The sequence below is a fragment of the Manacus candei genome, unplaced genomic scaffold, assembly GCF_025592945.1.
Source record: "Manacus candei isolate 608988 ecotype Guabito, Panama unplaced genomic scaffold, ASM2559294v1 h1tg000071l, whole genome shotgun sequence".
In the NCBI taxonomy this organism is placed as follows: domain Eukaryota; kingdom Metazoa; phylum Chordata; class Aves; order Passeriformes; family Pipridae; genus Manacus; species Manacus candei.
In genome coordinates, this window is record NW_026138119.1 from 11,272,982 (window position 1) to 11,300,978 (window position 27,997).

Consider the following 27,997-nt stretch of genomic DNA (forward strand, 5'->3'; position numbering starts at 1 on the left):
TCGCGCTTCCTCTGGCTCCGGGGAGCCGAGCGGGCAGGGCGCTCTCCCTCGCACGCCTTTCGCTGGGGCTCTGCGCTGGGAAGAAAAGCTCCCGTCTTTCCCACGCTCTCCGACACATTTTAATGAATTAAGTGGGGGCACGCCCCCTCGCCGCCTGCCCCGGATCCGTCCCCCCGGCTCTCCGGCTCCCTTCAAGGAGGCCTCCGGGGGTGGCTGGACTCTCGCTGCTGTGTCCGCCTGGCCTGAGGACGGGCACTGCCCGCTGGGATTTTTGGGAAAGGGTTGCTACATGCCCAGCCCAACGCGCCCAGCGCCGGGGCGGCTCCGAGCCCCGCCCGCAATGCTGGTGGCAGCCGGTCCTACTCCCTCCCGCAGGCTCTCACGAGTACGGGGAAATTTGGCCGTCACGTCTCCTTAGGAGGGGAAATTTGTTCCGCGCCTCTCGGCGTGACCGTTCCCTTAAGGCATCGCAGCTCCGGGTCCCTTCCCCACCTCCCGCTACGTCTTCCCCTCGTCTCAGAAGGGAGCAGATAAATCACTGGGTGGGACTACTGGTTTTGCAGGGCCCCATGGAGCCAGGATAGGGGCCGTCGGTCCCTCTGCAACCCCTTCCCGGCCGGAGCCGTGCGGGGAGCCTGGCCCGGCCGTCACACCGCTCCCGGCTCCTCTCCGGTTACAGAGCTGGGTACAAGCTGAGGTTGAAACGCACCGTTTCAAAATTTAATTTCCTTTTTTTTCCCCTCTGCTTTTTCACTCTTTTCCCTCCCTCTCTGGCCCCGTTCCCAGGCCGAGTCCTGCCCCCACCTGCCAGCCCCGAATATTTGCATGGCTGGGTCCCTGCCCGGGCTCTTTTTCTCACCAGTGTCACTGGCTAATGCAGATTTGCTTGCGAGGATGTAACTCTGGCCAAGCCCCAGACCGGGGAGGTGTGAGCAATTCCCACTCTCCCACGGCTCACTCACAGGGTTCCACACCTCGCAGGATATGGCCTGTAAATGCACAAAATCAGCTGTCACGGGATATTTAGGAGTGGAAAGGAGAGGGCGAGCCTGGAAGAGCAGAGCCCCGACCCTCAGGCCATCACACTCAGCTCCGGCAGAGCTGCCGTAGGACCCGCTGCCTTCTCTTTTCCAGCTTTGCCATGATGGCTTTGCTGGGATTAGTGCCAGAGAACGGTCGCAGGCTGCGGTGGCTCCTGCGCTCCCCGCTGTTTGCACTGCCGGGCTGTGCCGGGCCGTGCCGGGCCCTGGCACAACCAGAGCTGCCGTGAGTCACCGAGAGTCACGGCTCACCACGGCGAGTGACACCGGGACAGCAGGGCAGGGATCGCCACTGGCGATCCCCGCGGCCACCATGGCTGGGGTGATGGGGACAGAGCCACCACCTCCTGCCCGGAACGGGGCCCTCGCAGGGAGGGACAGGCAGAAGTGGCTCTTTTTCGCTATCCTCGGGCAAACCTGGCTCCTGCACAGCCCCCAGGGCTCCAAGCCCTGAGCCTAGCTCTGTGTCCTGTGCCAGCGCTGTGGGGGCCCCGCGCCTCAGTGGCACAGAGACATCCTGGGAGAAGCTGCAACAGCCACAGGAGAGCAGAGGAGAGCCTGCAGCTCCTGGCCACGGTCACGTCCCAATCCCCCTTTTTCCGTGAGAACAGTGGGCTGCGACGTTCACATTAGAAAGGTGTGACTGGGAGAGCTCTGGCCTGGGGAAGCCAGTGAGACCAGACAGATGGAATTGGGATAGGGGTTGGGATGAGATGGGCATGGGTAAGGAGACGGGGATTTGGATTGAGATGGGGATGGGGATAGGACAAACGGGGATTGGATGGAGATGGGGATGGAGATGAGTAGGTGCACGGGCATGGGATGAGGATGGAGACAGGGATGGGATGGAGATGGGGATCTGGACAGGGAGATGGGCATGGATATAGGGATGAGTATGAAGATGGGAATGGGGTAGGAGGGGGGATAGGGATGAGAAAAACTAGCTGCAGAAATGGACTTAAAAAGGCAGACCCTTACAGGAAGAAAAACAAGAGCTGCTTTACCAACTTACAGCCAAAAGCAGGTTGGGATAAGGAGAAGGACCCAGCTGGGGCAGAGGTGTCCCCGGCTCCTCCAGCTGCTGGGAAAAGCCACAGAAACAGGCCGTGGGGCAAATCGCACTCTTAGCTCATGGCCACTGTCCTCCAGCCATGTGACAGACAGCTCCGAGGTGGCACGTTTCATCAGCTAGGGTCGAATTTATCAGTTGGCTGATTTCTCTCTTTGCCTCCCCAAAAGGACACACCAGCAGTGCCAGGTGACAGCAGCTTGCCATCCAGCTGCCCCCGTCGTGGCTGCTGTCACCTCAGTTTATGACACGCTCCTTCGTCTCTCCCCACACCTCCCGTCCTGCTCCAGCTGACCAAATGCCCGGCAGAGGCAGAGGGAGCTGGCCCAGGAACGCTGCTTCCCACCCAGACCCGCCGTTTGCTCCCCGGGGACCAAACGGGCACGGGGGGAAGGGGAGGGCTCCCCCAGTACCGTTTCTGGTTGATACAGTGTTTTCAGGTACCTTTTTGCCCATTTTTCCGCCTCCCCGCAGTGTTCACAGCTCCCAGTGCTCCCGCACCAGGAATGTGGTCCTCGGCTGGGCAGTGGGTCCAACCCCGGATAAAGCCCCACGCAACAGAACTGAGTCACTCCAGCGCTGAGACATAGTGGTGGCTGCATCTTCCCTCCCCAAATCAATCCCACCCATAGGTCCCCGAAACCCAGTGCGGCTCCCACTGGGAGCCCCCAGAGCGGCCAGACCCCGCGGGCTGAACCTCCCATCCTGTTCCTTGACCTATCCCGGTTGGCTTATGAGGACACAAACCCGTAGCAATCCCGTGTCACCCCCAAATCGGGGGTAACCGCAACCCCTTGATGACCCTCATCGGCGGAGTCCCGAGGAATGTTTGGGGACGGGCACAAACCTTCCAGCACCGCGCTGCAGGGAGCGGCGGGGCCGGCTGCTCCCGCCTGGCCGATCGTGCCCAGTGCCGAGGCTATCGCCGAGCCGGGCTGTACTGACCCGGGCTGCGCCTAGCCGGGATGTACCGAGCTGAGCTGTCCCGCGCCGGGCTGTCCCGGGCTGTCCCGGGCTATACTGGGCCGGGCTGTCCCGGGCCGGACTGTACTGGACTGTCCCGAGCCGGGCTGTCCCGGGCTGTCCCGGGCTCTACTGGGCCGGGCTGTCCCGGGCCGGGCTGGACTGGACTGTCCCGAGCTGGGCTGTCCCGGGCCAGGCTGTCCTGGGCTGTCCCGTCCCGAGCTGGGCTATCCCGGGCTGTCCCGGGCTGGGCTATCCCGGGCTGTCCCGGGTTGTCCCGGGCTGTCCCGAGCTGGGCTATCCCGGGCTGTCCCGGGCTGTCCCGGGCCCGGAGCGCCCCCGTCCGCCCCCTCCCGCCTTCGCAGCGCTCGGGCCCCTCCCGCTCACCCTCCCGGGGGGGCGTATCCTCCCGCTGAGTCTCCGCCCCCGCCCGCCGGGGCCAATGGGCTTGCGGCGCGCGGCCCCGCCCCCGCAGCCGTGCCATTGTTATGCAAATAAAAGGGCGGGTAAAAGGCGCGCGCGGCGCCGGGGCCGCTCCAGACGGGCGCGAGCGGAGCCAGCGCAGCACCGAGCGCGGCAGCGGCGGGGCCGGGAGCGGCCACCGGGACCCACCGCGACCCCAGCGGGACCCCCAGCCCCGGCAGCGCCGCAGCACCGCCCGCCCGCCGCCGCATGCCCGGGAGGGCGCCGCCGTCGCCGTCCATGCGGGGCGGCGGGGCCCAGGCGGCGGCATGAGCCAGAGCGAGGTGTCGCCGTGCGCGGCGCCGCCGCCGCCCCCCAGCCAGCGGGTGTTCCAGGAGGCGGTGCGGCGCGGCAACACCAAGGAGCTGCAGTCGCTGCTGCAGAACATGACGAACTGCGAGTTCAACGTCAACTCCTTCGGGCCCGAGGGGCAGACGGCGCTGCACCAGTCCGTCATCGACGGCAACCTCGAGCTCGTCAAGCTCCTGGTCAAGTTCGGCGCTGATATCCGCCTGGCCAACCGCGACGGCTGGAGCGCTCTGCACATCGCCGCCTTCGGGGGCCACCAGGACATCGTCCTCTACCTGATCACCAAGGCCAAATACTCCGCCGGCGCACGGTGATGCTGGGGCTGCTCCCCCGGTGATGCCGGGGCTGCCCCCCTTCCGCTCCCTCGGTGATGCCGGGACCGCTCCCTCGGTGATGCCGGGACCGCTCCCTCGGTGATGCCGGGACCGCTCCCTCGGTGATGCCGGGACCGCCCCCCGGTGATGCCTGGTCCCCCCCACCCCGCTCTCCCCCGGCGATGCCGGGGTCCCTCCCCGCTCCCCTGGCCGCCAGAGCTGCTCCCGCCCCCGCCCGGGGGGGGTTTTGGCGAAGATTTGGGGCCCCACGCAGAACACGCCACCGCTTTTACGTTTTTAAGGTTTTTTTGTTTTTTATTTTGGTTTTCCTTCCAAGGGTTGTTTCCTACTGTAACATGTTTTTTTCCTCCATCTACCTCGGCTGCACTCACAGTATTCACGGTTTCAGTTTGACATCTGGGCAGATGCTTTAACGCCCCCTGTCCCTCCTCGCTAATATTTAATCCCTCTCCCCGCTCCCCTCGCTCCCAACCCTCCCATTTAAAGTATTCTGGCTCAGAAACGATTTCATTTCAACGCTCCCCAAAAGCCTCTCCGCCGTCCCCCTCTGGTGCTGGGGTCCCCTCTCCCGTGCCAGCCGCGGCTCCAGGCGCAATGGCCCGTCGATGAGCTGGGGGCTCCCGGTCGCCCGCGGCCCTTGCCGGCGAGGAAGAGCAGGAAAGTCTTCCTCCTCTCCAAGGTTCACCCAGTGTTTTCCCACCGCTGATTTTTTTTTTTTTTTTTTTTTTTTTTTTTTTTTTTTTTTTTTTTGTCGAGGCGATTCCGTTGGAATATGACAGACGTGGTTTTCTCACCCCAATTGCTCCTCGTTTTGGTTGATTTTTCATTGGGTTTTCTGCTTTGGTTCTTCCTTGGGTGTCCGAAGAAAGTCTGTGTCCTCACCCACTCCACGAATCCGTTTAGCACACGTGAGATCCCAGGAAAAGACATTGAGTCCTTCTGATTTTGTGTATAAAGGGGGATTAGCAAATCCTGGACTTCTTTTTTTCTTAAAAAAAAAAAAAGTAAAATAAACTCTAGAGGCAGAGGATTTGCTTTTGCACAGAAAAGGGGCGCGAGCGCTCTCTGCTGCCTACAGAGATGCTGGAAAACTACTGAAAAGAGTTTGGGAACTATTTTTTTCTTGTGGTGAAACTTGGATAACACTTCTCAATGCAGAATGATTCACTTGACGTATGTACACTCACCTGCCTTTTATAGGAGATATATATCCCACAGTATATATCTTTATAAAGGAAAGGGGGGAAGCAGAGTGAGCCACCCGAAGGCGCATTTTGAAGTGACTGCACGTATAATCGCAAATGCTGCTTTTTTATTGCTATGGCACAAGACCATCCATTTGGAAAATGTGGAAAGTTTTAGAAGTCTCTTCGCTCCCGCTGATCTTTCAGCCCTCTCCTCGTCTGCACTAAAGCCATCCGTATCACTGCCGTCTCCCCGCTCTCTCCTCTCTCACACCCTGCATCCAAACCATTCCCATTAAAAAAGAGAAAAGAAAATAGTTACCTGCTGGTTTATTTGGGTTGTGTCTTACCTATTTATCATGTTTGTATATATTTGTGGTGAAGATTGTGAGCCTGATTTTGTTTGAAGCTGGTGGTGAGTGTTTCAAAAATATGGTTTGGGAAATATGCCTTTTGTCTGTTGGGTTTTTTTGTTTGTTTGTTTTCCTAGTCTTAAAACTAAAAAAAACTAGAGTCTACCATGATTATTTCCCATTGCACTGAATATTCTGCTTTGTCTCTGATGGTTTCACCTGCAATTGGGGTTTTTTGTTTGTTTGATGTTTTTTGTTTTTTTCTCCACTTTAACAATTTGAGATGATTTCAAAAGCTCCAAATTTAAAGAAGAAAGAGATAAAAAGCTCTATCAAAAGCATCTACTGTTAATGCTGTAATTTGCAAGGAACTGCTTGGCCGAAGTCTTTCTGTGAGCATGGAAGGGGGTGTCCAGCACTTCCACTGGTGCTTCTGTGCGATAGTTATGGGGTGGGAACAAGACCTTTTCTAGTGAGGTTTTGTCGTCGTTACCAGATGGTTGCACATTTTTTTTTTTTACATAAATGGATTTGCCACAATGAAATGTCATAACATTTATGACATGATATTAAAAAGTGTATTGTAAAGCCAAGTTCTAGATGGATTTTTAAAAAGAAATCTTGGTTATAAACCCAGTCTAAAGGGAGCTCTGTCCAGTGTTGTAAAGACAACATGAGGTAGCCCATATTTATATTTTTATAAAATACCTATTAAGACTGTGAATCTCCTGTGTGAATTGCTGGGTGAGTTGTTTAAGAAAAGTATTGTTCCTTTCCAGCCTCCTGGAGCTTTAGACACGCTGAGATTTTTGGGAAACTGTACGTCGGGGAAGGGGGTTTGCTCTGAGATCGTGAGTTGATGTATTTTTACATCCCTTTGTATTTTACTGAAAAGCTGCTGCCCTTCCTAGTCCCTAGAGTTTCAATTTTCTATGCAACCCCCACACCCCTGGTCTCTCTTGATCCTGAGAAGTAAAAGGGATGCAGACTGATTCAAATTGAAATGAGGGTCCCCCCACCCCCCTTGTTGGCTCATCGTGCTGCTGACCCTTCATGCCAAAACGGGGAGTACAAGAAAAAAAAAGAGGCAGGTGGGGGAGGCTCTTTCATGCATGACTGGTTGCCTTCCAGCAGTCATCTTTTTAATTATTATTATTATTTTTGTAAGAAGAATATATTGATAATGTCAGTGAAATAAGCAGACATTGAAGCTGATGCACAGATTGCTCCAGAAAGGAGTTTTTCTGTAGATTTTTCTTTAGATGCGAATACCTTTTTTAATTATGTTAATTAATGTTAAGAATTCTTAGGCTTATATTGAAGCTGTATGTGGGTCACTATATGATCATTTCTAACTGGATAAAGTCTGTACAGTACAGCATATTCCTGAGTGTATGATATAGACGTGTAGCCCCAGAGTGCGAAATTTATAAATAAATTTTTCATTGATCTTTTTATATAAAAAAAAGGCTTTTCTGTTTGTTCTTTCCCATGTGGTTATGGGTGATGCTGGGTGGTTCCTGGGGTGGGGCGTGTCTGGCTGGGTCCCCAGGTCTCTCTTTTGGTGTCAAACCTGCAGCTATTCTGTGGTTAAATGCATCCCTGGAGGGGGATGGCTGGGATGGATTTGGGGTATGAGCATGTGGCCCCTTGCCACAGGCTGGAGGAAGCTCCCTGGGCTTAAGTGGTGTCCTGGTTTGCCCCACCCCAGCATTTGGAGGCTGGTGGAGGAGTTATGGCTTAGACCAAACCCTGGTGCTGGATGGGCACATGGTGTTTGAGACATTCCTAAAGAAGCTACTTGTCCCAAGGGAGTGAGGGAAGAGCTCAGCAGCCAATCCTGGGACTGTGGCAGTGAGGTGCATTTTTGGGCCTGCAGCTCCAACCTCGACCGCTGAGCACCCTCCAGCTACCTGTGAACCTTTCCAGGCTTTTTGATTCTAATCTGGGCCCCAACGAGGGGTTGAGGCAGACCCTTAGGCTGTGGGGGTGGGGTCAGTGGTGGCTTCAGCTGCTCCCTGGAAAGGGGCACGGGGTGAGGGTCAGCCTGGGCTCTCCATCCCCAGAGGCATCTCTGTCCTCTCATGTGGCTCAGAGCAGACCAGTACCCAGAGCAGGCTGAGCCCTGCTCCTCTGGAGGCTTTCCAGGCAGGATCCAGCTGCTCCGGGAAGTGGAAAGAGCAGAGGCAGTCCTATGCCTGCACTGGTGGGGCCCTCCCTGAGGCCAGGGCTTTGAAGGCAGGATGCCGACAAACTTCCCTCACTGGCAGCACTGGAGGTTGGATGAGGCTTCTTCTATATCAATAATTTTACCAGCCCTGGAAATGTCTAATCCTGGGGAAATTTGTGCCATGCTCAGTTTGGCTCTGGAGTGTAGATTCCTGGGGATTCCAGGAGTGGTGTCCTATGAACACAGTGGGGAAGAAATGGGGATAAAAGGCTTGGTATGACCTTTTCAGGTTGGTCAAACTCCACTCCGATGTGCCAAGCCCCTGTGCCATCTGCTGCCAGAACAGGACAGTGCTTGGGACAGACACAGCTGGTGTCCCCAGGTGCCCTGGGGACATGCAGCTGCCTGGGCAGCAGCTCACTGTGGAAAAGAGAGGCACTGAGTGACTGGATTTGAGCAGGAAAAAAAAATGATGATACCAAAACCCTCAGGCACAACCACTGGTGGGTCTGGGAGTCCTTCACCCGGGGTCCTGCGGCAGCTGCTGATCTGTGGGGAGGATGTGTGGGGTGGGCACCTCTCCCCTCTCCTGCCCCAGCACTGTGACACTGACCCATCAGCATATGCCACCAAACCTGCCACCACCGCTATGTTCCCAGGGCTGGCACTGCAGGGTCCCACCTGCAGGTGCAGCTCATCTCAGACTCATCTTGGAATGCTGCAAAAACTCATCCCAGTGCCTGTGTTGTCACAGAGCTGGGCTCAACCCTGGGACTTCTTGCATTTCACCTTGTCCCAGGGCACCAACCAGCTGGGCTGGGCTGGCCACTACCCCAAGGATGGGTTTTGCTGAGGAAACACGGCATTCCTGTGCATGGTTTCTCTCTCTCCACAGTGGATGGGGCGGGCTGGGGTGTCTGGCAGATCTTTGCAGGGGATTTGGACACACCCCCCCCCCGAAGCTGCCCTGTATTCCCTGGCTCCCAAGTGTGATGGCCCTGGCAGGAGGGCCATTCCAAGGGCACAGCTGAGCCCCAGCCCCCAAGGCTGAGCCCCTTGGGGCACAGCTGCCCCAGTGCCAGGCTCCTCATACAGCCCTTGGCCACCCCACTTTGTAGTTCACCTCTACAGAAACCCTGTCCAAGAAATCAAGGAACTCCAAAGCCTTGATTTTTTTTCATTTTTTTTTTTTTTTGCTTTTCTATTTTTGTTCCAATAACACAGAAATATTGGCTGGTTTGGTGGTGTAGGCACATTCTTCTGGCATTTTTGCCTGTCCCTGGCTGTGCATTATTGTCCGCCGGCCGCATTACGTAGGTGCTGTTGTTCCAAGAGAAACCAAAGCAAGAATTTGAACTTTCAAGTGCTTCCTGCCATTGTCTTTTGCTTTTGTTTGTGCTGCTGACTCCAAACCAGATGGATCGGGCTCCCCTCCGTCCGGGGGGCGATGGGAAGTCAACACAGCCGGGCGAGGTTTGACAGCTTTGTCTTCTATTGCCCTTCATCTGTCAAGCCCAGCCAGTGGCGCTGAATCGGCCCTCGCATATGGATGTGGGGAAGGAGGTGGGATTTTATTTGAATTTCAGGGAGCTTAACACAGTAAGTAATGAATGAGAAAGAAAGACAGTGAGCAGGCGAGCAAGAGGGGACAGGCTGTAATCAAAATTCAGGACATTTTAAATAGATGCTTTGTTGGGCATTTGTATGACTATGATAATGCTACAGCCCAGCCGATCCAAAGAGGAGTTACCTTTTTCAACAAAAAAAGATCACAATCAACTTCTGTTGGGTACTGAGGAAGAGCTGGTGGCTTGGGCTGCCTGGCCGGGCTGGCCTCATTTCCAGACTTCATTTTTTTTTGCCCCTTCTTGAGGCTTTCTTGGCTCCATCTCTCTGGGTGGATGGGTGGGTGGGAGAGGGTGGTCAGTGGCCCTGGGGGTCCTCAGCAGCTCATGAAGGACAGGATGAGTCATGGTTTCAACCTGTTTTGCTACTGACCCAAAGCTGCTGCAGTGTTTGGTGCTGGAATTTGGTCCTGTCCCCCAGATCCATCCCAGGCTGGGGCTGGAGCTGGCCAGCCTACTCCTGTAGCTTGGAGTCATTTTGGGCTCTTCCTGGGGTGTACATGAGCTTCACACCCTGCCATGAGGTGAGCATGGGGTTTTCAGTGCCAACCCCCATGCCCTAAAACCACTCTCACTCTACAGACTCCCATGCTCAGAGGGCTGTGTCCCCCCAGGGATGATCCCAGACCTGGGACTGCAGGCAGCTCCCATTTCTTGGTACAGCAAATGTCCCCAGGAAGATGACACTGCTCCATTGTGTGTTAAGCAGAAATGTCTTTCTTCTCTTCCCAGAAGTTCTTCAGCTGCCGCGTCGCACTGCCACACCAGAAGCACCCATCTCTGGGAGTGCCCAGGGAGAGGTGACCTCTGATCTCGCTCCAGGTGGGGCACAGACCTGCAGGTGCCGTGGAATTTTTGGCTTCTTCATTTTAACAGGTTTTTTTTCCTGACCCTATGGAAATGGCCAAGCATGGCAACATCCTGGTTTGGCTTGTTTTGGGGAGGACAGTGGATGGGGCTTGGATCTGGAGGGGTAGAAGGCTGAGTGGCTGGAGGGATCGAGGGATGTCTGGGAAGGGCAGGGGGGCATCACTAGGGACATGGAGAAGTGGAGGAATGGGGGGATAAGGGCTGGCTGGGAGGATGGAGAATAAAGGCATGACAAGAGGGATGGGTAGGGGATGGGTAGAAGAATGGAGAGAGGCAAAACTGAATGGCTGGAGGGATGGGGGACTGGAGGATGGTTGGGACAACTGTTTGAATTGGAAACTTCTCATTCAGCCTGAATTCAAGAGTGTTCTGTGGTGGGGACCAGTCCCTGAGGGCAGGCCAAAGAGAACAGCACATCCAGCAGCACTGTCACACAATGGCAGATCTCGGCCCAGCTGAGCTGGTGGTGTCCTCCTGCCACTTTTTAGGAAGAGGCTCCCCAGAAGGGGAAAATTCCCCAACCAGCTGCATGTCTATCCCGAGCAGGATGGTCATGGCTATGCTGATCCCTTCTCATGCCAGCCCTGCCATCCTGGAGGACCCGGGCACGCAGCACGGAGCAGGAACAGAGTGGACCCAGCAAGCAGAGCCCTGCACACGCCTGGCCAGAGGGGACACGGACAGAGGGACATGGGCTGGCCAACATCTGGTGGTTCTGCTGTGATGCATTCATGGGGCAATTGAGGCTGAGCCTTCACATGGGACCCTCAACCCTGGGACTGATGGTTTGTGCTCTGAAACATGACTGCACAACAAGCGGATCCTGGCTCTGAATGAATTCTGCAGCTGAGGAGAGCCTCTGCCTGGAAGTGGCAACTCTGCAGCCTCCTCTCACCCCAAGAGCGCACTGGAACTTCAGTTCTCATCTTCTCAGCTGAAAAATTCCTTCGTACTTGTGTCCAGTCCTCAGCAATGTTCTCAAACATGATGCAGTTGCACAGACAGACTCCAAATGTGCCCAACCACCTCTCAGTTTTCCTACTCTGGACAAGACCTCTGCACACACCCCCCAGTGTGCCTGGGGAGCTCTCACTGTGATGTCTCAGTGTGGTCATCACTCTGCCAGCTGGGGCAGGAGCTGGGTGGCAGCTCCCTGGACTCCTGATTTACCTCAATTACGCCTAAAACACGCAGTCACCCAGTAGCTGGAGGGCTTTCCCAGGAGAAGGTGGAGGAGCTGGAGGCTCCCCTTCCCCTGGTGCCCATCCCATGCCCAGCCTGCCCCATTGAGAGGAGTCAGGTCTTCCAGCAGCCCAAAACCTTTGGGTAACTGACAGGTGCTGTGACACTTACCAGGATCTCTCTCCAGATGCTTCTATTTGGAGGTCACAGACGGGGGACCCCAGGCTCAGCCTCAGGGTGCTGGGGCACCCCCAGTCCCTGCAACAAGAGGGTTGCAGGCTGGTCCAAGGCTGTGGGTACAGGGGGTGCTGGCTCAGCACCCCTCCCCCAGCCTGTGCCCATTAGATGTGGGGCACAGGGCAGCCCTGGCCTCACTGCACAGTGCCAGGATCAGGCCTTTGACCCCCAGCACAGTGCCTGGACAGGGAGCCTACCCCCACCGGGTCCCCACATTTCACCCTGCTCACATTCACAGCTATGGTGACAACTCTGAGCCGCCCCCGTCCCATTTTCCACTCACTGCTCCCCCTCATTCAAAGGCTCTGTCCTTGTAAGCTATTTTTTTCCCCCTCCTATTCATTTCCTGGACGCCTCGATCCTTTTCTCCTGCCTAGCCCCTCTCCCAAGCAGCTGCTATGCTAATAAGCATGAGGCAGAAAAGGGATCGAGCCTTTGGAGGGCTGGGGAGGAGAGAAAGACCCCAGAGCCCTCCAAATGCTAAATAAATCCAAGGCTGGAGCAGCATCCCCAAACAAAGAGGCCTGGCCTCCCCCCTCTCTTCCCCTCTTTCCAATTCCACCACCTTTTCACATTCAAATCCATTAAACAGCGAGCAGAAAGAGCCTGAGTATTCATAGCATTGCATTAAAGAGAAAGCCCCGGTCCCTCTCCGTTGCGGCTGGGCGGAGGGAAGGGCTCTCCATCCCTGCCGGACTGGGAATCGCGCAGCTCTGGACCCTCGGCTCGGTGGAGGGAGGACAAAAGCCCCTGGCATTGCACAGAGAGAGTGGTTGCCTTTCCCCTGAGTTCCAGGTTTCTTCCCCACATGGGACCCCTGGGCTTCTCTACTGGGATGGAGCCCCTGGTTCCTGCAGGCAGCACGGGCAGCTGCTGGGGGCTGCATGGGAGTCTGGGGGTGCAGCAAGGTGGGGACCCCCTATGTTTCCTGCCCTTCGACCGTGCTGGGGAGTGCTATGGCAATGGCAGGGCAATGGGGACACCCACATTTGAAGATTTCCCCAGGGCAAAACCCAAAGGCAGATCTCTTGGCCTCAGTGAAGGGTGAGAAGGGACAGTGCTCCTGTAGGGCCAGACACAGCTGAGGGTCACTGCCATCGCTGCCTCACCACGGCTGGTGCCTGTCCAGCATGGCGGGTTGCCTTAGTCCCCTAACAGAGGTCCCTCATGCCAAACTTTTCTACCCATTTTGCCTATTTTGCCCTAATGTCAGAGTAGCTTTTTGGTGCGAAGACCTCAGGTCTCGTTCCCTGAGACAAGGAGGCAGGGATGGAGGTGGACATGCAGTGGGTTCCATGTTGACTTCTGAGGTTGGTGGTGGGATGCCCAAAAGGATGGGACTCTTCTCTGGAGGAAAAACAGGGAGGCATTTTCTTCTTCTGCCTTCTGAGATGGAAATGGAGGCCACCCGCAGGAAGGATTCCATGTTCTTCTCTTGACCAAATTTCTGCTGGAATCACAGGACTCCTGGAGATGGGGCTTTTAGTACCAGATACTGAAAAATGTTTTAAAATCATGGCTTTTAGCATGTGAGGATTGAAGCTGTCTGAGTGATGACAGTTGGACCATGGAGACTGTGATGGTCACATATGGTGCTCAGGAGCAGCAGTTCCTGGGACCCTGCCTGCACAGCTTGGTCAGTGGGGTGGGATTCAGCTCTGATCCTGGGGTGTCCATCTAAGGTGTCCTCTGGGTTCCACTGCGGAAGCAGGGGAGGGATGGCTGCGCTTACACCTAAGCTCCTTTTGCTGCTTGAGTTGTCCTGGCGTGTCTTGCCTGGCCTCTGCTCCAGGGTCTGGAGGCCATTCCAGGTGTCCTGGATGCACTGAAGCATCTCAACTGGCACATGGTGCTGTTTTTTGGTGCCTGAATCCTCCTCTGGACCAGTAAAATAAAGAGTCTGGAAGGTGATCCAGGCTGCCTGATAGGCCACCTCCATGTGCTCAGCCATATCCCACCCTGAGCTCCCGCGTTCATGTTCATGTGATCACCAGGGCTCCATCCTGACCATTACAGGTGCTGCACAGCTTTGGGGTGCGTGAGGGACCAGATCAGCAAGAGATCTAGATCAGAAAATGGGGAGAGGTCAGACAACTCTCAGAAAACTTAAAATGACATTAAGCACTACATGGGACATGGGATACAGGAGATCAGACCCCTGTCCCTGCAGTGCAGGACCCCGCAGCTGCATGTGCAATGCCCTGAGTGTATCCCTGCATGGGATCCATGGCTCCCTCACAGTATGGGGTTCATGGGGTGCCTTCACAACTGATGCTTCAGGGCTGTAGGATCAGCTGATCTACCCCATCCTCGCTCCCCACTGCAGACCACCTGCTTCTCAGACTGGTGAGAGTGTTGTTCACTCTGGGATCTTTCCCAGCTCCACCACAGAAATCAGCTCTCTAGAGTGAATGTCAGCAGGAACCCAGAGAGGTTTCTGGGAACAACCTCTCCCTGTCCTGTGAAGGAAACCAGTCTCAGCCTCAGATTCCCAATTCATGGAGAAGGTCCCTACAGTGAGGAACCTGTGTGTGCAAACACTACAGATTGACCCAGCATGCCAGTAACAGCGAGCGGGTTATGCTGCTCCAGTTTCTGTGGAGGGATCTTGCCCTGGCAAGGGAGTGGCCTTGGGCAGACATTGGGCACCCATCCTGCAATGGCCTGACCAGGGCACTCACTTCTACCTGCCCCTCACCTGAGGTGAGATGTGGACAGTTGACCTGGCATGGAAAGACATGGAAAGAGCCAGATGCTGCCAATGCCAAGTCCTGCTCCTGTGTTACTCCCCAGGGGTCTCCCCATGGGTCAGTGCTAGACGGCCATTGCCCATCATTGCCCTTGGGGACTCCTCATTCCCAGCGTGACCAAGGGTGGAAGGGTCAGTGGGAGGAAGGAATGCGAAGCACCAAGCCCCGTTTGCACCCCGAACTGCATGGCCCAAGGAGGTGCTGAGAAGGGCAGAGAACACTGTGGATTTTTGAGGGGTCCCGTGAGATGACATGGTTAATGAGCAGTGGAGCACCACCATCCCTGCCACCAAGGTGGTGGCTGGAAGTGCCCCAGCCTTCCCTGGGGCTCACAGGTCCAACCCTGCTGCAGGCTCCAGCCTCCTCTGAGCTCTGACACCTCCAACCTTGCAGGATGAGGCCCATAGCTCTGCTGGGCTGAGGGCTGGGAACACGAAAAGCCCCACATCGCTCCCAGACTGGTCCAAGGGATGCCCCAGCTGCCTCCTCATCCTCGTGGGGCTTGCTGGGGGCATTGTGTCCTGGACTGGACAGGCTGACCCAGGGGACCTGCAAGCACCGTAGCGCTGCTGTCCTCCATTGTGGCTGCATCCTGAGGGGCTGCAGTGTAGTGGGACTATCCTGGGCAGGTCTACCTGCAGCAGCAGGTGGGACAGAGGTCCAGGGCATCCCTTCGAGGGGTTGGCCGGGGAGCAAGGTCCCTGCTTAGCAATGCAGGAATGCAGGTCGGGCTGAATGCGGCGGAGGCGGGTCTGATCTGGTGCCCCACTAAGCCCCCATTCTTTCCCAGCCGGTGCATCTTGTATTCAGGCTGCCTGCTCCTAAGCAGAGCGTCTTTAATCCTTCTCTTGTCTCCTCCATTCCCTTTCAGGCCTTTGGCCAATGGGAAGGAGATGAGCAGCTCTCTGCAGGAAGGAAATTAAAAGCGAGGAGGAGGGTAGGGAGGAGGAGAGTGAGGGGAGGGGGACTTGGAAGGGGAGACAATCCTGGAGTGGAGATGCCAGTCATCGGGATCTCAATAGCCCCATTCACCCTGCCCAGCCACACAGAAAATCAGGGTCACCAGGATCCATGCCCTGCCTGGAGACAACTGTTGCTTTATTCTTTTTAATTGCTGGAAAACGCAGAAAAGTTCACTTGTGTGTGTGGCTGGCTCCGGTGGGGGCTGCGCCGGGGGGCGCGGGCGGCGGAGGGGCGGGAGGGACGGGGTAGAGCGCGACCCGCAGCGAGAAGGGACAAAAAAAGCAGCCGCACGTGAGGGTGGAGGCTGCGACCCGGTGCGGCAGAGGAGGCATCTGTACGGCTGGGCAGCCCGAGCAGCGGACGGCTCGGGGACGGGGCGAGCACTGCGATGGCAACACGGTGGCATCGGCCCCCGGCACGCATGGGAAGAGTTCCCGGTGTGTTGGTGTGGAGGGGGTAGCCCCAGAGCCGGTGGCCAGGCAGAGGAAGGAGCTGTGCAGACAGACACGTGTAGGTAGATGGACGGGTGCCTGGGTGATGCTTCTGGCTGGAGACAGAGCGATCAGGCAGCTCAGAGCACACGCACCCACATGGGGCACCAGTGTCACACTGACACCCAACCCAAGGGTGCAAACACACCTCCCAGATGGACATACAGCTGTGCCACCTCCCCTTTGAGATGCTATTCCAAGTGCCACCCCAGTCAGGTGGATGGTTCCACCTCTGCGCCCATGCAGCCATCCCCAGGAATGTCCAGGAGAACACCTGTGCAGCCTCAGGGCTCTGGTGAACAGCTACCCCAGCTGCCCTCCCACTCTACCATCCATCCCTCCTGCTGCCCCATACAGCCAGATGTGGCTGAGCACCAGTCTTGAGGCACAGGCCACCATGGGCCATTGCCACCCCTCAGCAGCCCAGCAGTGCTGCAGCAGCAGGTTGGCAGCTTCCCTCCGGCTCTGAGGGGTGGTGAGTGCCAGGGGACATGCTGAGAGAGGACACAAGTGCCTGGGCCACAGATGGAGCCAGTCTCATCCTGCCTCCATCAGGGACACCTGTGCATTCTCCCCCAGGCCTCCTGTGAGCTTGGGGTGATTTATGCCTGTTGCGGCCCCCAGATTTGGGTAGCACTTCCCTCCCCAATCCAGCATTGTCTCTCTTTGCTCTGCCCTTCGCTGAACAGTCAACTGTTCTTGATGAAGAGCACCAGAGATGGGCTCCCAAACACTCTGTGATCCACGGAACACAAGGCAGCATCTTCTGAGGTTTCCCTGATAAACATGCAAACCCCTTGCAAGTCATAGGGTTGGGAGAGACCTTAAAGCTCATCTCATTCCACCCCCTTGCCATGGGCAGGGACACCTTCCACTAGCCCAGTGGTTGCTCCAAGCCCCATCCAACCTGGCCTTGGACACTTCCAGGGATGGGGCAGCTACAGCCACAGCTGGGCAACCTGTGCCAGGACCTCACCCCCCTCACAGGGAAGAACTTCTTCTCAATATCCCATCTAATCCTGCCCTCTGGCACTGGAAGCCATTCCCTGTGTCCTGTCCCTCCATCACTTGTCCCAAGTTCCTCTCCAGCTCTCCTGGAGCCCCTGTAGGCACTGGAAGGGGCTCTAAGGTCTCCCTGGAGCCTTCTCCAGGCTGACCAACCTGAAGTCTCTCAGCCTGTCACTTCACCTCACCTACCCTGATCCACCATTCCAGCCTACCCTCTTTGCTGGCACAGGGCTGGTAAGTCCAGAGCAAGGAGGTACAGGGAGTACCTGGCACACCAGCCAGTGTCTGAAGCAGGGGAGATGTCTCCTAAGCATGAACCAAGCCTCCAACAGGTCTCCTGACAAGTTCCAGCAGTGCTGTGGGGTGTTCACCCTCAACACAAGCCCAGAGACTTCTCTCTGCCATCACTGGGATGAGAAAACTTAAAAGCCTCAGGGTAGGAGCAGAGGCCCTAAGGTAAGGAGCACCCAGTGGGCAGAGGAGAGGAGGAGAAGGAGGAGGAGGAGGTGACAGGTTTGTGGAACATAAAAAGAACACACACTGCAGAGCACAAGCACCCCATGCTGTTCCTGGGCAGAGGGGTGGTGGGACACGAAGCCAGCCCATGCGCCTGCAGCCTCAGCTCCTTCCTGGCACCTGTTATTTTAAAGCCATAAGTGCTATTTCAAAACCATTAACCTGACCCTGATCAAATGCCAACAGACATTCCCTGGGCAGGCTCAACTGGGAGAATCATCACAGTGAGTTGTCTGGGACACAACCTGGGCCCTGGATGTTCAGAGGGTTTGGAGAGGGACATGAAGCAGAGAAGAAGGGTGTGAGCCCTGATGATGCCAGAGGTTGGCCCAGAGGCAAAGGCAGAACTGAAAACACTTCCACATCAGTGCTGAGAGCACAAGAGGCAATGGGAAGCTTGGCAGCAAGTGATAGCATTGGACACCAGGACAAAGAGACAAGGGATGGTAACCATTGAGGTACACTGATGCCCTGGGTACCAGCTTGGTAGGAGTGACAGAGGAGGGGGATGGTTAGGAGGGGGAGTGTATAGAGTGAATCACTGTAGGAAAAAGTAAGTGAAGACATTTTTGCAGGTGAAAATCCCAGGGTCTCCTAATAAAAATGTAAAATTCAGACTGCTCACTATGAGAACAGTAAGTTATCTGGAAACACTGAGAGCAGAGAAGGTGAGAGCTCAGTAAGTGGATCTGTGAGATCACTCCCCTCATGCACAGACCAGGTTTGTCAACACAAGATGCAGACATGGGCTGTGGGGACAGCCAATGAAGCCTCTGAGAGTGATGAAAGCTACAACCCACAAACTACAAGCCACAAAGGTGCTGATCTGGGCCAAATCTGGAGTGCTTGGGACAGGCTGAAGAGGTCTGGGGGAATGACCCCATGGCACTGCCTGGTTTAATGCTGCAGTGAGATGAGAGGGCCAGGTATATCCCCTAATAAATTCAGGAAAGGGAGCTATGTTGAAATGGGGCATATTATCTAAAATATCACAAAACTCAAGATCTTAAACATAATCTGAAGGGTGTTAAGTAGGGTGTGAAAACCTGAGTAAAACATATACCCCAACTCAAAAAGCAGCTTAGGTGGTTCCACAACCCTTTCCTGGTTTGTTGGGAGAGTTAACAAGTGACTGTGGAAAACACCAGCATTTCAGAAACAGAAAGCTTGTATAGGAGAGAATGGGAAAGTCCACAAAACACATCACTTCTGCTGGAAGTGTGAAAATGAAAAGCTCAAAACAGATGTGAAGAACACCCTGGAAAAGGTGCTATAGCTGGTTGAAGAACATTCTCGGGGGTGTCCTGTGGAAGGCCAGGAGTTGGACTCAATGATCCTTGTGGGTCCCATCCAACTCAAGACTTTCTGTGATGCCCTTAAACCCTCAAAGGCAGAAAGTCAACCAGGAGCTGAGCCTGTTGGCCAATGGTAGTGGGGACATCCCCTGGCCTGGCACATGTGCTGCAGCAGGTTGCTCAGAGGAGCTGGAAAATTTGAAGTAAATCTAGAGGAAGCCCCAGATGGACAGGACAAACTGCCCATCAGTGTGTCAGGTTGTGGAGCCTCCCTTCAGGAGGTACTCAAAACCCATCTGGATGCAGTCCTGAATGACTGCTCTAGGGAACCCCACTTGAGCATGGAGGTTGGACTGGATGTTCTCCAGTTGCCCCTTCCAGCCTGAACTGTGTTGTTTGCTCATGGTTTGCACATGGTGTTTGTTCATGTGTGAGAAGAACCTCCATGTAAAACAGCGGCAGTGCTGGCTGTGAGTGGGACCGCTCCTCACAGCTGGGCAGAGGCTGGTGGACAGGGAAGCTCTCAGCTGTGGAAATGGGGTGCTGGGAGCTAACAAATGAAAATTCTGATTACACAGCCTATATGGGACTGCTTAGCATGGGGCTGAACACAGACCTGAGGAGAAGCTGGCAAGGCTTCTGCAAAGAGGAACCCTGCCTCAAACACAGAGGATCCAGAGGATATTATCTCTCCGGACTCTCAGAAAGCTTCTGATGAGGCACCGCACTAAAGGCTATTAAAGGAAAAAACTTACTGTGGTAGCAGAAGAAAGGTTCTTCCATGAACTGAAGGGTGGTTGAAGGATCAGAAGCAACATGTAGAGGTCTTCAGGGTGGAAGATAGTCAGCAGTGGAGGCCCCAGGGACCAGCCCTGGGATCGGTTTTATATTTGACATTTTCATCCATGCCCAGGAGAAGGGAGTGAACAAGAAATCTTCAAGTTCAGGGGTGACACCAAGCCCTCTGGATGGCTGAAGGCTGTGCTGATGACAGGGAGTTCCAGAGGGACTTCACAAAACCAAAGGGCAAAGAGGGAGCATGTGAGCTTTGGTGTCAAGGAATGAAGGGGATGCTGGAAGGGAGAAGAGATTAGAGGGGCATCAACCTGGAGCTCGGGAAAGGTGGTAACTCAGGAGGAGGGCTGGGAGCCATCACTGACTGATGATTTCAGAGAACTGTTAATAGGAAGCACCAGCAGCAATAAAAATCACCAAAAAAGCTGTGTGATCAAGAAGGATGTTAGGAACAAGATGGAAAGTAGGAACAAGATGGAAAGTTGGTGACCCCTCAGGTTGGGCACTGTGTTCTGGGATCTCGAGAAGGAGACAGAGGAGTTGACTTTCTTTGGACCTGCTCTGCAATAACTAAGATGAGAGCAGACTAGAAAGACTGAGACTCCCCTGTTTGGAGAGGGGAAGACCCAGGGAGGCTAAATCATGAAGGTGAACAAGGTGAGCATGAAATTGCAGCATTTGAGCAATCCTTGGAATATGGAGAGCTTACACGTTTAAAGCAGTAAAAAATGTCAAACTTCTTTACATAGCAGGTTTGAAAGTCTAGGGCATGCTGCTGTGGAGGGAAAGGAGACAGGAAACACTGACAGGTTCAGGTAGGGACTGCCCCAGCTTGTGGACAACAAGTTCATAGCAGGAAACTGAAAGGACTGAGCAGGAATGTCTCCTCTGACCCATAATCCAGCTGGTGGGGAGTAGGAGAGGAGGAAGGTCAGGCCTGTGTGAATAAGTAGCATCTCCTTTTCCCACTGTTGGACATCAAGTCCTGGTGGTCCTCACCTCTGTAGGTGTGTGCCTGATGTGCCACCAGCCCCAGGGCTGGGTATGGAGCCTTGGGGCACCTGGTATCCCCTCAGGTTCTGCTGCCCCTCCTGTCCCTGTGCCAGCCCCATTGTGACCCCATGAAGCTACTGGGGCTGGAGCCTCTTGGTGCTGATGGGGTCAGGGGAAATTTGGTCTGCAGGAATTTTCTGGTGGTTTCTCCCTACCTTTGGTTTATGTCCAAATTGATCTGAAACAAAAGAATTTTCTGAACTTTTTAAACTTCCTGGCAGCTGCTCACACCCCACAGGCTCCCTCCAGGACCCTGCTGCCCCATCTTCCTGCCAGAATAAACCACAGGAACATCCCTCCTTGAGCACCCAGATCTGTCTGTTCTATCTGCTTCTCCCTGGAGTTGTCAGGCATGGAACTACAAAGCCCAGGGTCCTGCCAGTGTAAAAAGTTACTCTCTCTCTCTTTTATAAGTCCCCTCGAAGTACAGCCTTCCCCGATGCCCATCTCTGCCCGGATCACAGGAAGGGCCACAGAGGGGGCACAGCGGGACCCTCCGCCCGCCCGGGGCTGCAGCGGAGCCGGAGTGGGGATGGCGGCGGGGCACAGCGAGAACGGGAGCGGGGCCGGAACCGGAGCGAGGCCGGGAATGGGAGCGGGGCTGTCATTCCTTACCGCCGGCTGCCACCTAGCGCTGGAAGGGCCGAGGCAGAGGGGACCCCCAGCGGGACCCCGAGGAACGACCCCCGGCTCGGGGACTGAAGCCCAGGGCTGCTGCTGCGCCCGGGATGCTCCTCCGGAGAGAGCAGATGGGATGGGATGAGGGTGGGCTACCAGAGGCGTCTGTGCCGCACGTCCACATCTCCCCCAGTCTCCTGGCACACCGCGGATGTGGCACGGAGACATGTGTGTAGAGAGGCCAGGCTGTCCCTGCCCGGAGCGCTGCCACCCCGCAGGCCCCGTGCCCAGGCACCAGCACCCGCTGGTCCTTATCCAAGGGCCCGTCAGTGACTGAGGGCGGACGGAGGGTGAAGGTCAGGCCGACTCCTGACGTGCTGTCGGCTCAGGCCCTTCTCCACAAATATTGGGGCTGTGGCCGTCTGGAGAGGAGCTCCTGCCCTTTGCTCTGTTTGCAGTTTCCCTCGGGCTGTTTGGTTTCAGTTAATCATCCCACGAAGGCAAACAGTGCTGGGAAAGATGGTGTGCCCAGTGCTTCCAGCTCCTCTAGGCCCAGGGACACTCAGCTGTGGGTTTGGGTGACACATAGCCGGATCCAGGATGCTGGGACTGCCTGGAAGGGGGTCCAGAAAGGGAGCAGACAACTCAGGCTCTGTTCCCTATAGACACTGGTCAGGATTAGGCAGCCTGAGGCGAGCCCTGGGGACCCTTCGGTTCTCTCCTTTGTGTGGGGTCAGGCTGGTCTGTTGGGGCTGGGGGTGTCATCAGGGCTCTTTGTAGGATGCCAGAGCAGGAATATGAATCCCAAGGTAGAATAAAGGGTCAGACAGCTCCTGGCTGCAGTAGGGGTGTAGAAACAGGGAAGGGTGAGGGTGCCCATCTCCCCTCCCACACCCCATAGCAGCTCCCTACAAATCCCCACCACCACCGAGGGCAGCGGTGATGCCCATCCGGGCCGTACACCCTCCCTCCCCCGGCAGCCCCCCCGCAGGCTGGCCGGCCCCGGTGGCCCTGGGCTGAAGGTCACACTGCTGCGCAGTTCGGACAGCACAGAGTCCAGGATCCCACCGACACACTGGGGCTCAGCAGCACTCTGAAGTCACCAGCCATGATTATTTGGAGGCTCCCTTCCCTCCTCCTCCTCTTTGTCGTGGCCAGCGGAACCCCCATCGGAGACCAGGATGAGGATATCCAAGTGCAGGAGAATTTTGAGGCTGAGCGGGTAATGGCAGCTTGTGGTCCCTTAGTTCTGGGGGCAAAAGGAATGGGGCAAACTTGATTTCATTTTCCTTCAGAGAGAAGGGCAATAATGCCTATGGGACAGGCATTGGCAGCGTGGCACTCCCTGGGTGCCAGTCAGAGGATGCCAGCCTTTGGGGTGGCCTCATCCTGGCAAACACCCAGGCAGGGTGTCTGCAGTCTAAACGCCAGTTCAGATGGTTCTCATGGGATATCTGTGGGATTTCTGTGGGATGCAGGCTCCCTGGGAGATTCCTCACAGCCAGCCCTGTCCCCTGCCAGGCTTCACATAGCCCCAAATGTGTGCCTGGGTCTGGGTTCCACTGGTACACATGGGGATGGCAGCCTGATGCCTCCAGCTTTGCCTGGTAGTCAGGGAACCCGGGAAAATCCTGCTCAGTGGTGATCTGCTTCCCAAGTCCTGAAGCAGCTCTGGCCTCTGCACCCTGCATCATCATCTTCCAGTTTCTCTCTGGGCCATGAATATTTCAGCTCTGCAGAAAACCAGGTGTCTCACGTGGGCAAAGAGCGCTCATGGTGGATACTTCCCTTGCTTCTCCCCACAGATGTACGGGAAGTGGTACGACATCGCCATTGGCACGACCTGCACGTGGATGAAGAACTACAAGGAGAAGTTCAGCATGGGCACATTGGTGCTGGGCCCTGGCCCCAGCACCGATCAGATCAGCACTGCCAGCACCAGGCTGCGGTATGGGGCATTGCTGGGGGTGTTGAGCTTCCTCCAGACCCACCCCACCCAGGCGTGCTGGGACAGGACACGAGGGGTTACTTGCTCTGTCTGGTAGCCCTGAGGAGGGAATGGATTGGGTGCAAACATCCAATGCCTCAGGCAGGGCGATTTTGGGGGTCCTGTGCCATGGCCTTGGCGCCCAAGACATGATTTTCATGCTATAACCAGGGGAAATGATCACTCCAAGTAGCTGATTGTTTTCTTCCTCCCTCTAGGCAAGGTGACTGCACAAAAGTCTCGGGAGAGTACCAGAAAACCAGTACCCCCGGCAAATACACCTACTACAACCCCAGTGAGTTGGGCTGTGGCATGGCTGGGTGATGGGGAGAGCAGGGCTCAGAGGCCATTCCGCAGTTTTGGTCATTTCTAGTTAAAGTCTGGAGTAAAAGTCAGGGGAAAGGGCTGTTTCAAAAATGTTCCCGCATAGGCAGAGGATGATGAGATGTTCTAGCAGGTCGCTCCTGTCTCCAGGGTCACAGGCTGGGGCAGGCTCCCACCAGCCACACTTCAGGAGCATTGGTGGCATTTCAGTTGTCTGCAGCCCTTGGTTTACAATTCCCTCAGCTGAGAGCCTGGTGAGCCTAAAGGAAGTCATGATTCTATGAATCTGCTTCCCAAAAATCATGTTTTCTTTAATTAGGTGCCTGATTTCAGGCTCTAGATCTGGCGCTGTCCTACACTGCTCCATCTCTCCCTGAGGGGCAGGAATGACATCTCCTGTGTCTCTGTCTCACCCAGAATGGGATGTGTCTATCCAGTCCTACGTGCTCCGCACCAATTATGAAGAATATGCTGTCATCCTGATGAAGAAGAAAAGCAGTTTTGGCCCAAGCACCACCCTGAAGCTGTATGGTACGTCTGACCATGGCTCTGGGTTGTGCCAGCACAGCTCAGAAACACCATGTAGGGGTCTCTCAGCTCCCTTGGCCTTGAGGGACTTGACCGTGGATTTTGGAAGTGGTGCCTTGGAACAGCTCATCTTTGGCAGGGCAGAGGTGGAGTCTCATGGCTCTGTTAAAGCCACATCAGGCAAAGAACATCCAAACCAGCATTGGGTTTGGGATGAAGGTGGTGATATTTGCTTGGAGGAAATCCAGGCCCTGAAGTGGTAGCAGATGCTGTTTTCCATGATTAAGAACCATTAAACCCACTTTGTCCAAGGCCTTAGTCAAGGCTGATTAGGAACAACAGGCTGCCCAAGGAAGTGATGGAATCTGGATGTGTTCTGGATGTCTCAGGATGTGTTCAAAAAACGTGTAGACGCGGTGCTTAGGGACATGGTCTAGTGGTGGACCTGGCAGTGCTGGGTCAATGGTTGGACTCGATGATCTTTGATTCCCTGATTCTGTGTTGGCGAGGACCAGGAGGCTGGTATTGGACCTGCCTGCAGCCACCTGAGCTCTATGAGGCAGTGGCTGGTTGGGGACAGACCCCCTCCCACACCCACCCTGGTCACAGCCCATTCTCTTTCTCAGGGAGGAGTCCGGAGCTGAGGCAGGACCTCATTGAGTCTTTCCAGCAGCTGGCTCTGGAGATGGGCATTCCCATGGATTCCATCTTCATCCTGGCCAACAGAGGTAAGCTCCCACGGAGCATATGCCTCTCCTGTTACTGGAGCACTCCGGCTGCTCCTCCTTGGTTTGCCAGGCTGGGGAGATGGCGGATAGTCAGGAGGGAGGAAGGAGAGACAAGGGCTTTGGTAGCATGGGATGGAAAGGAAATAAGGCCATGCATCAGTCAGGATTGCACCAGCTTCTAGTCAAAGGGCTGTCAGATCAATGCACCCACATCACTGTGCTGGGACAAGGGCATGGGACACCCAGGGACACTCACAACTCGTCCCCGTGGCTGGGTGCTCCCAGCACCTGAGGGGCTCCTTGCTCAGCCTGGGGCTCAGAAGGGGCTGGCATGATGCAGGGGGATGTGGGGATTTCAGGGGGATGAGGGGGAGTGGGGGGATTTTAGGGAGATGCAGTGAGGTGTGGGGATTTTAAGGTGGTGCTTCTGTGAGAGGGAGGTGAAAAGCAGAAAGAGGGGAAGAAAACTGGGAGGGTGTCCCCTTCCCCGGGGTCCTGCATGGGCATGGCGCAGTACTTGGTGAGATGAGGACACCTCTCCTCTCACACTGCTGATCTTCTCTCCTGCATCTGGGCCAGGTGAATGTGTTCCTCAGGAGACTGGAAGTGCTCCCCAGGTGAGTGGCACAGCTGGGACCTCTTGAAGTGTATCAAAGCTGAGGACATTCCTCCCAAGCCAAACTCACTGGAGACCTGGTGTCCAGGGAGAGGCTCTGTGGGTAGGACATGTTGTTTGGGCAGCTGCTCCACTGACCACCCTGGGAGCTGCTCTTCCATCTCTGCTGATGGGCTTTGCCTGCAAGGATGGGGGCACAGGCAGGTGCAGGCTGCAGGGTGAGGGCCCTGGGGACCAGGAGGGCACTAGGACTCATTTCCAAGAAGAAGGCAACAGCCTTTGCCTACTCTGATTTTTTTCTACGGCATGAAGGTTGATGGTGTCTCCTTGCTCCTTGACTGCCTGTGAGTGTCCCAGCTGTAGGCCCCTTCTCCAGGAATGGGGAGGCTCAGCACCCCACTGGTCCTTCAGCAGCCATCAGTCAGCACCTCCCAGTCTCACAGGGTTGAGTTTTGAAAGATTTTCCAGAGGGGATGGGACTTTCACAGGAGAAACAACCCAGCTGACTTGAGAGCAGGTTACACACCATGGAGACACATCCCCAGCACAGGGCATGACTGGGGTACTTCAGTTGTCTTCATCCACAACCCATGATCATGGTTCCCACCCAGGATGAGCACAGGATCATGAGGTGTGGAGGGATCACAGCCTGCAGACCGAAGATCAATGATCAAGATCAGTGCTGAGAGCACTGAGGGAGGGTTGGAGCCTCCATAGCTCCACTCCAGGGGCAATGGGGTGGGCAGCAGGGTCCTATAGGCTGATGGCAGCCCTGTGCTTCCTTCCTGGTGCAGAGGGCACGGAGAGCAGTCCTGCCCCCCGAGGAGGGCTCAGCTGCAGGACCCCTGCCCCCTTACATTGGCAACAAGGAAGGTAGGTCCCAGGGGAGGGGGGCTGCATCGGGACCCCACTGCCCTGCCCCTCGTCTGCCTGTGACAGCCCGGGCTGCGCTGCTCCGCAGACTCATGCCGGCTGGGCCGGGACCCCGGGCCCTGCAGCGGGATGCTCTCCCGCTTCTTCTACAACTCCTCCTCCATGGCCTGTGAAACCTTCCTCTACGGAGGCTGTCTGGGCAACGGCAACAACTTCTACTCAGAGAAGGAGTGCCTGCAGGCCTGCCGGACCGAGGGTGAGCAGCCGCCGGGACAGTCCTGGCCAGGCCAGGGCACGGGAGGTGGATCTCATCAGAGGAGATCTGAGCATGTGTCCCGCATCCATGTGGGAGGTGTGGGGGCCCCGAACCTCACACAGCCCTGTCCCACAGCTGCCTGCAGGCTGCCCATCATGCCAGGTCCCTGCCAGGCACTGGTGACGCGCTGGGCCTTCGACGCCGCCCAGGGCAAGTGTATCACCTTCAGCTATGGGGGCTGCAAGGGCAACGGGAACCAGTTCTACTCGGAGAAGGAGTGCAAGGAGTACTGTGGGGCTCCTCCATTGGCAGGTACCCCCCTAACCCCCCACTGCCCATCCTTGTGCCAGGGAAGCCATGGCAGCAGCCTTACACCACCTCCTAGGTCTGCCTAGTGTGGGTGCAGGGCTGTCCTGGCTCTGGGATGGGTCTGTACTGGGTCTGGATGGGTCCAGGATGGGTCTATCATGGGCCTGGACTTTGTCGCAAGTCCACGATGGGGATGGGATGGTTTTGCACTGTGTTGGGAATATGGCCATTAACCCACAGACAGTATGGCACAGGAGGGCTGGACAGGCTGCAGATGTGCTGAAGCCATGACCGAACTTCAGAATGGCCTTGATGAAAGGGGGAAGGGCCCCAAGTAGGCTGAGGTGCAATGGGGAGCACAGGCAAAAGCCAAAAGACTGTGGGGCTCCCAGAGACCCTGACACCAAATAAGGATCAAACCAGGGTCCCTGTTAGGGATATATCTTCTGTGTGACACCTGCCAGACCCCCCAGCTCAGCACAGGGGGTTCCATCCTGAGCCTCCTCGGGAGGCACAATGGGCACCCCTCAGCCCTCGGGTGAAGTGACAAGCAGGTTGTCAGGAGCATGGCAGAGGAAATCTTCCCTCAGAGCGGGGGGACTGAGGGGTCTTTCAGCACACTCTACCCAGAGCAAGCCTGCTCCCAGCATGCAGGAGCTGGGGACCATCTGTGATCCTGGGGATGGGAGCTGGAGCCTGAGTAACATGTCTTAGGACAGAAACAATCTTTTATTATCCCTGTCAGCAATATGAAGTGCATTAATGCCACCATGGCAGGTCGTGGGACATAAGGTGACATCCCAGGATAGCATGGCTGTGTATGGAGGGTCTCCACTGCTGCCCCCCTTCACTGCTGGCAGGGACAAACGGGAAGCAGATCCATCACCGTCTGACCACAGGGCGAGGAGGGGTCTGTCCATCACCTGGTGTGTCTCTCTGTTTGCAGAGGATGAGGAGTTTCTGCACCTGTCAAACTGAGCAGGCGGAGGACAAGGGGCTGGCACCCAGCACTGGCATCCCACGGGACAGCACTGCCAGCTGCCAGCAGCACAGGAGATGCCTCCAGCAGTAAATGTCTCTAATGTGAT

General features: G+C 55.9%; 2 protein-coding genes and 1 long non-coding RNA gene across 3 annotated transcripts; all 3 read left to right on the top strand.

Annotated features, from left to right (window-relative positions):
- Positions 1-3,610: 3,610 nt before the first annotated feature.
- On the top strand, positions 3,611-7,183 carry NRARP (NOTCH regulated ankyrin repeat protein). The gene has a single exon (XM_051808069.1). The coding sequence runs from the start codon at positions 3,804-3,806 to the stop codon at positions 4,155-4,157; it is 354 nt and encodes a 117-aa protein (XP_051664029.1). The 5' UTR covers positions 3,611-3,803; the 3' UTR covers positions 4,158-7,183.
- A 1,379-nt stretch (positions 7,184-8,562) lies between these two features.
- LOC127480197 (uncharacterized) lies at positions 8,563-11,738 on the top strand. Its single transcript, XR_007907788.1, has 3 exons — positions 8,563-8,755; positions 10,243-10,332; positions 10,963-11,738. It is a non-coding gene; the product is annotated as an uncharacterized LOC127480197 (long non-coding RNA).
- A 10,567-nt stretch (positions 11,739-22,305) lies between these two features.
- Positions 22,306-27,996, top strand: AMBP (alpha-1-microglobulin/bikunin precursor). Its single transcript, XM_051808019.1, has 10 exons — positions 22,306-22,510; positions 23,094-23,236; positions 23,494-23,570; positions 24,017-24,130; positions 24,754-24,855; positions 25,435-25,472; positions 26,266-26,344; positions 26,433-26,600; positions 26,736-26,912; positions 27,856-27,996. The coding sequence occupies exons 1-10, from the start codon at positions 22,397-22,399 to the stop codon at positions 27,885-27,887; spliced, it is 1,044 nt and encodes a 347-aa protein (XP_051663979.1). The 5' UTR covers positions 22,306-22,396; the 3' UTR covers positions 27,888-27,996.
- The last annotated feature ends 1 nt before the right edge of the window (position 27,997 follows it).

Excerpts from the sequence above, each read along its gene's own strand:
- NRARP (XM_051808069.1), top strand. The coding sequence starts at position 3,804 with ATGAGCCAGAGCGAGGTGTCGCCGTGCGCGGCGCCGCCGCCGCCCCCC.
- AMBP (XM_051808019.1), top strand. The coding sequence starts at position 22,397 with ATGATTATTTGGAGGCTCCCTTCCCTCCTCCTCCTCTTTGTCGTGGCC. Across the intron at positions 24,131-24,753 it reads CACCACCCTGAAGCTGTATG|GGAGGAGTCCGGAGCTGAGG; the intron begins GTACGTCTGACC and ends TCTCTTTCTCAG. Across the intron at positions 26,345-26,432 it reads TTACATTGGCAACAAGGAAG|ACTCATGCCGGCTGGGCCGG; the intron begins GTAGGTCCCAGG and ends GCTGCTCCGCAG.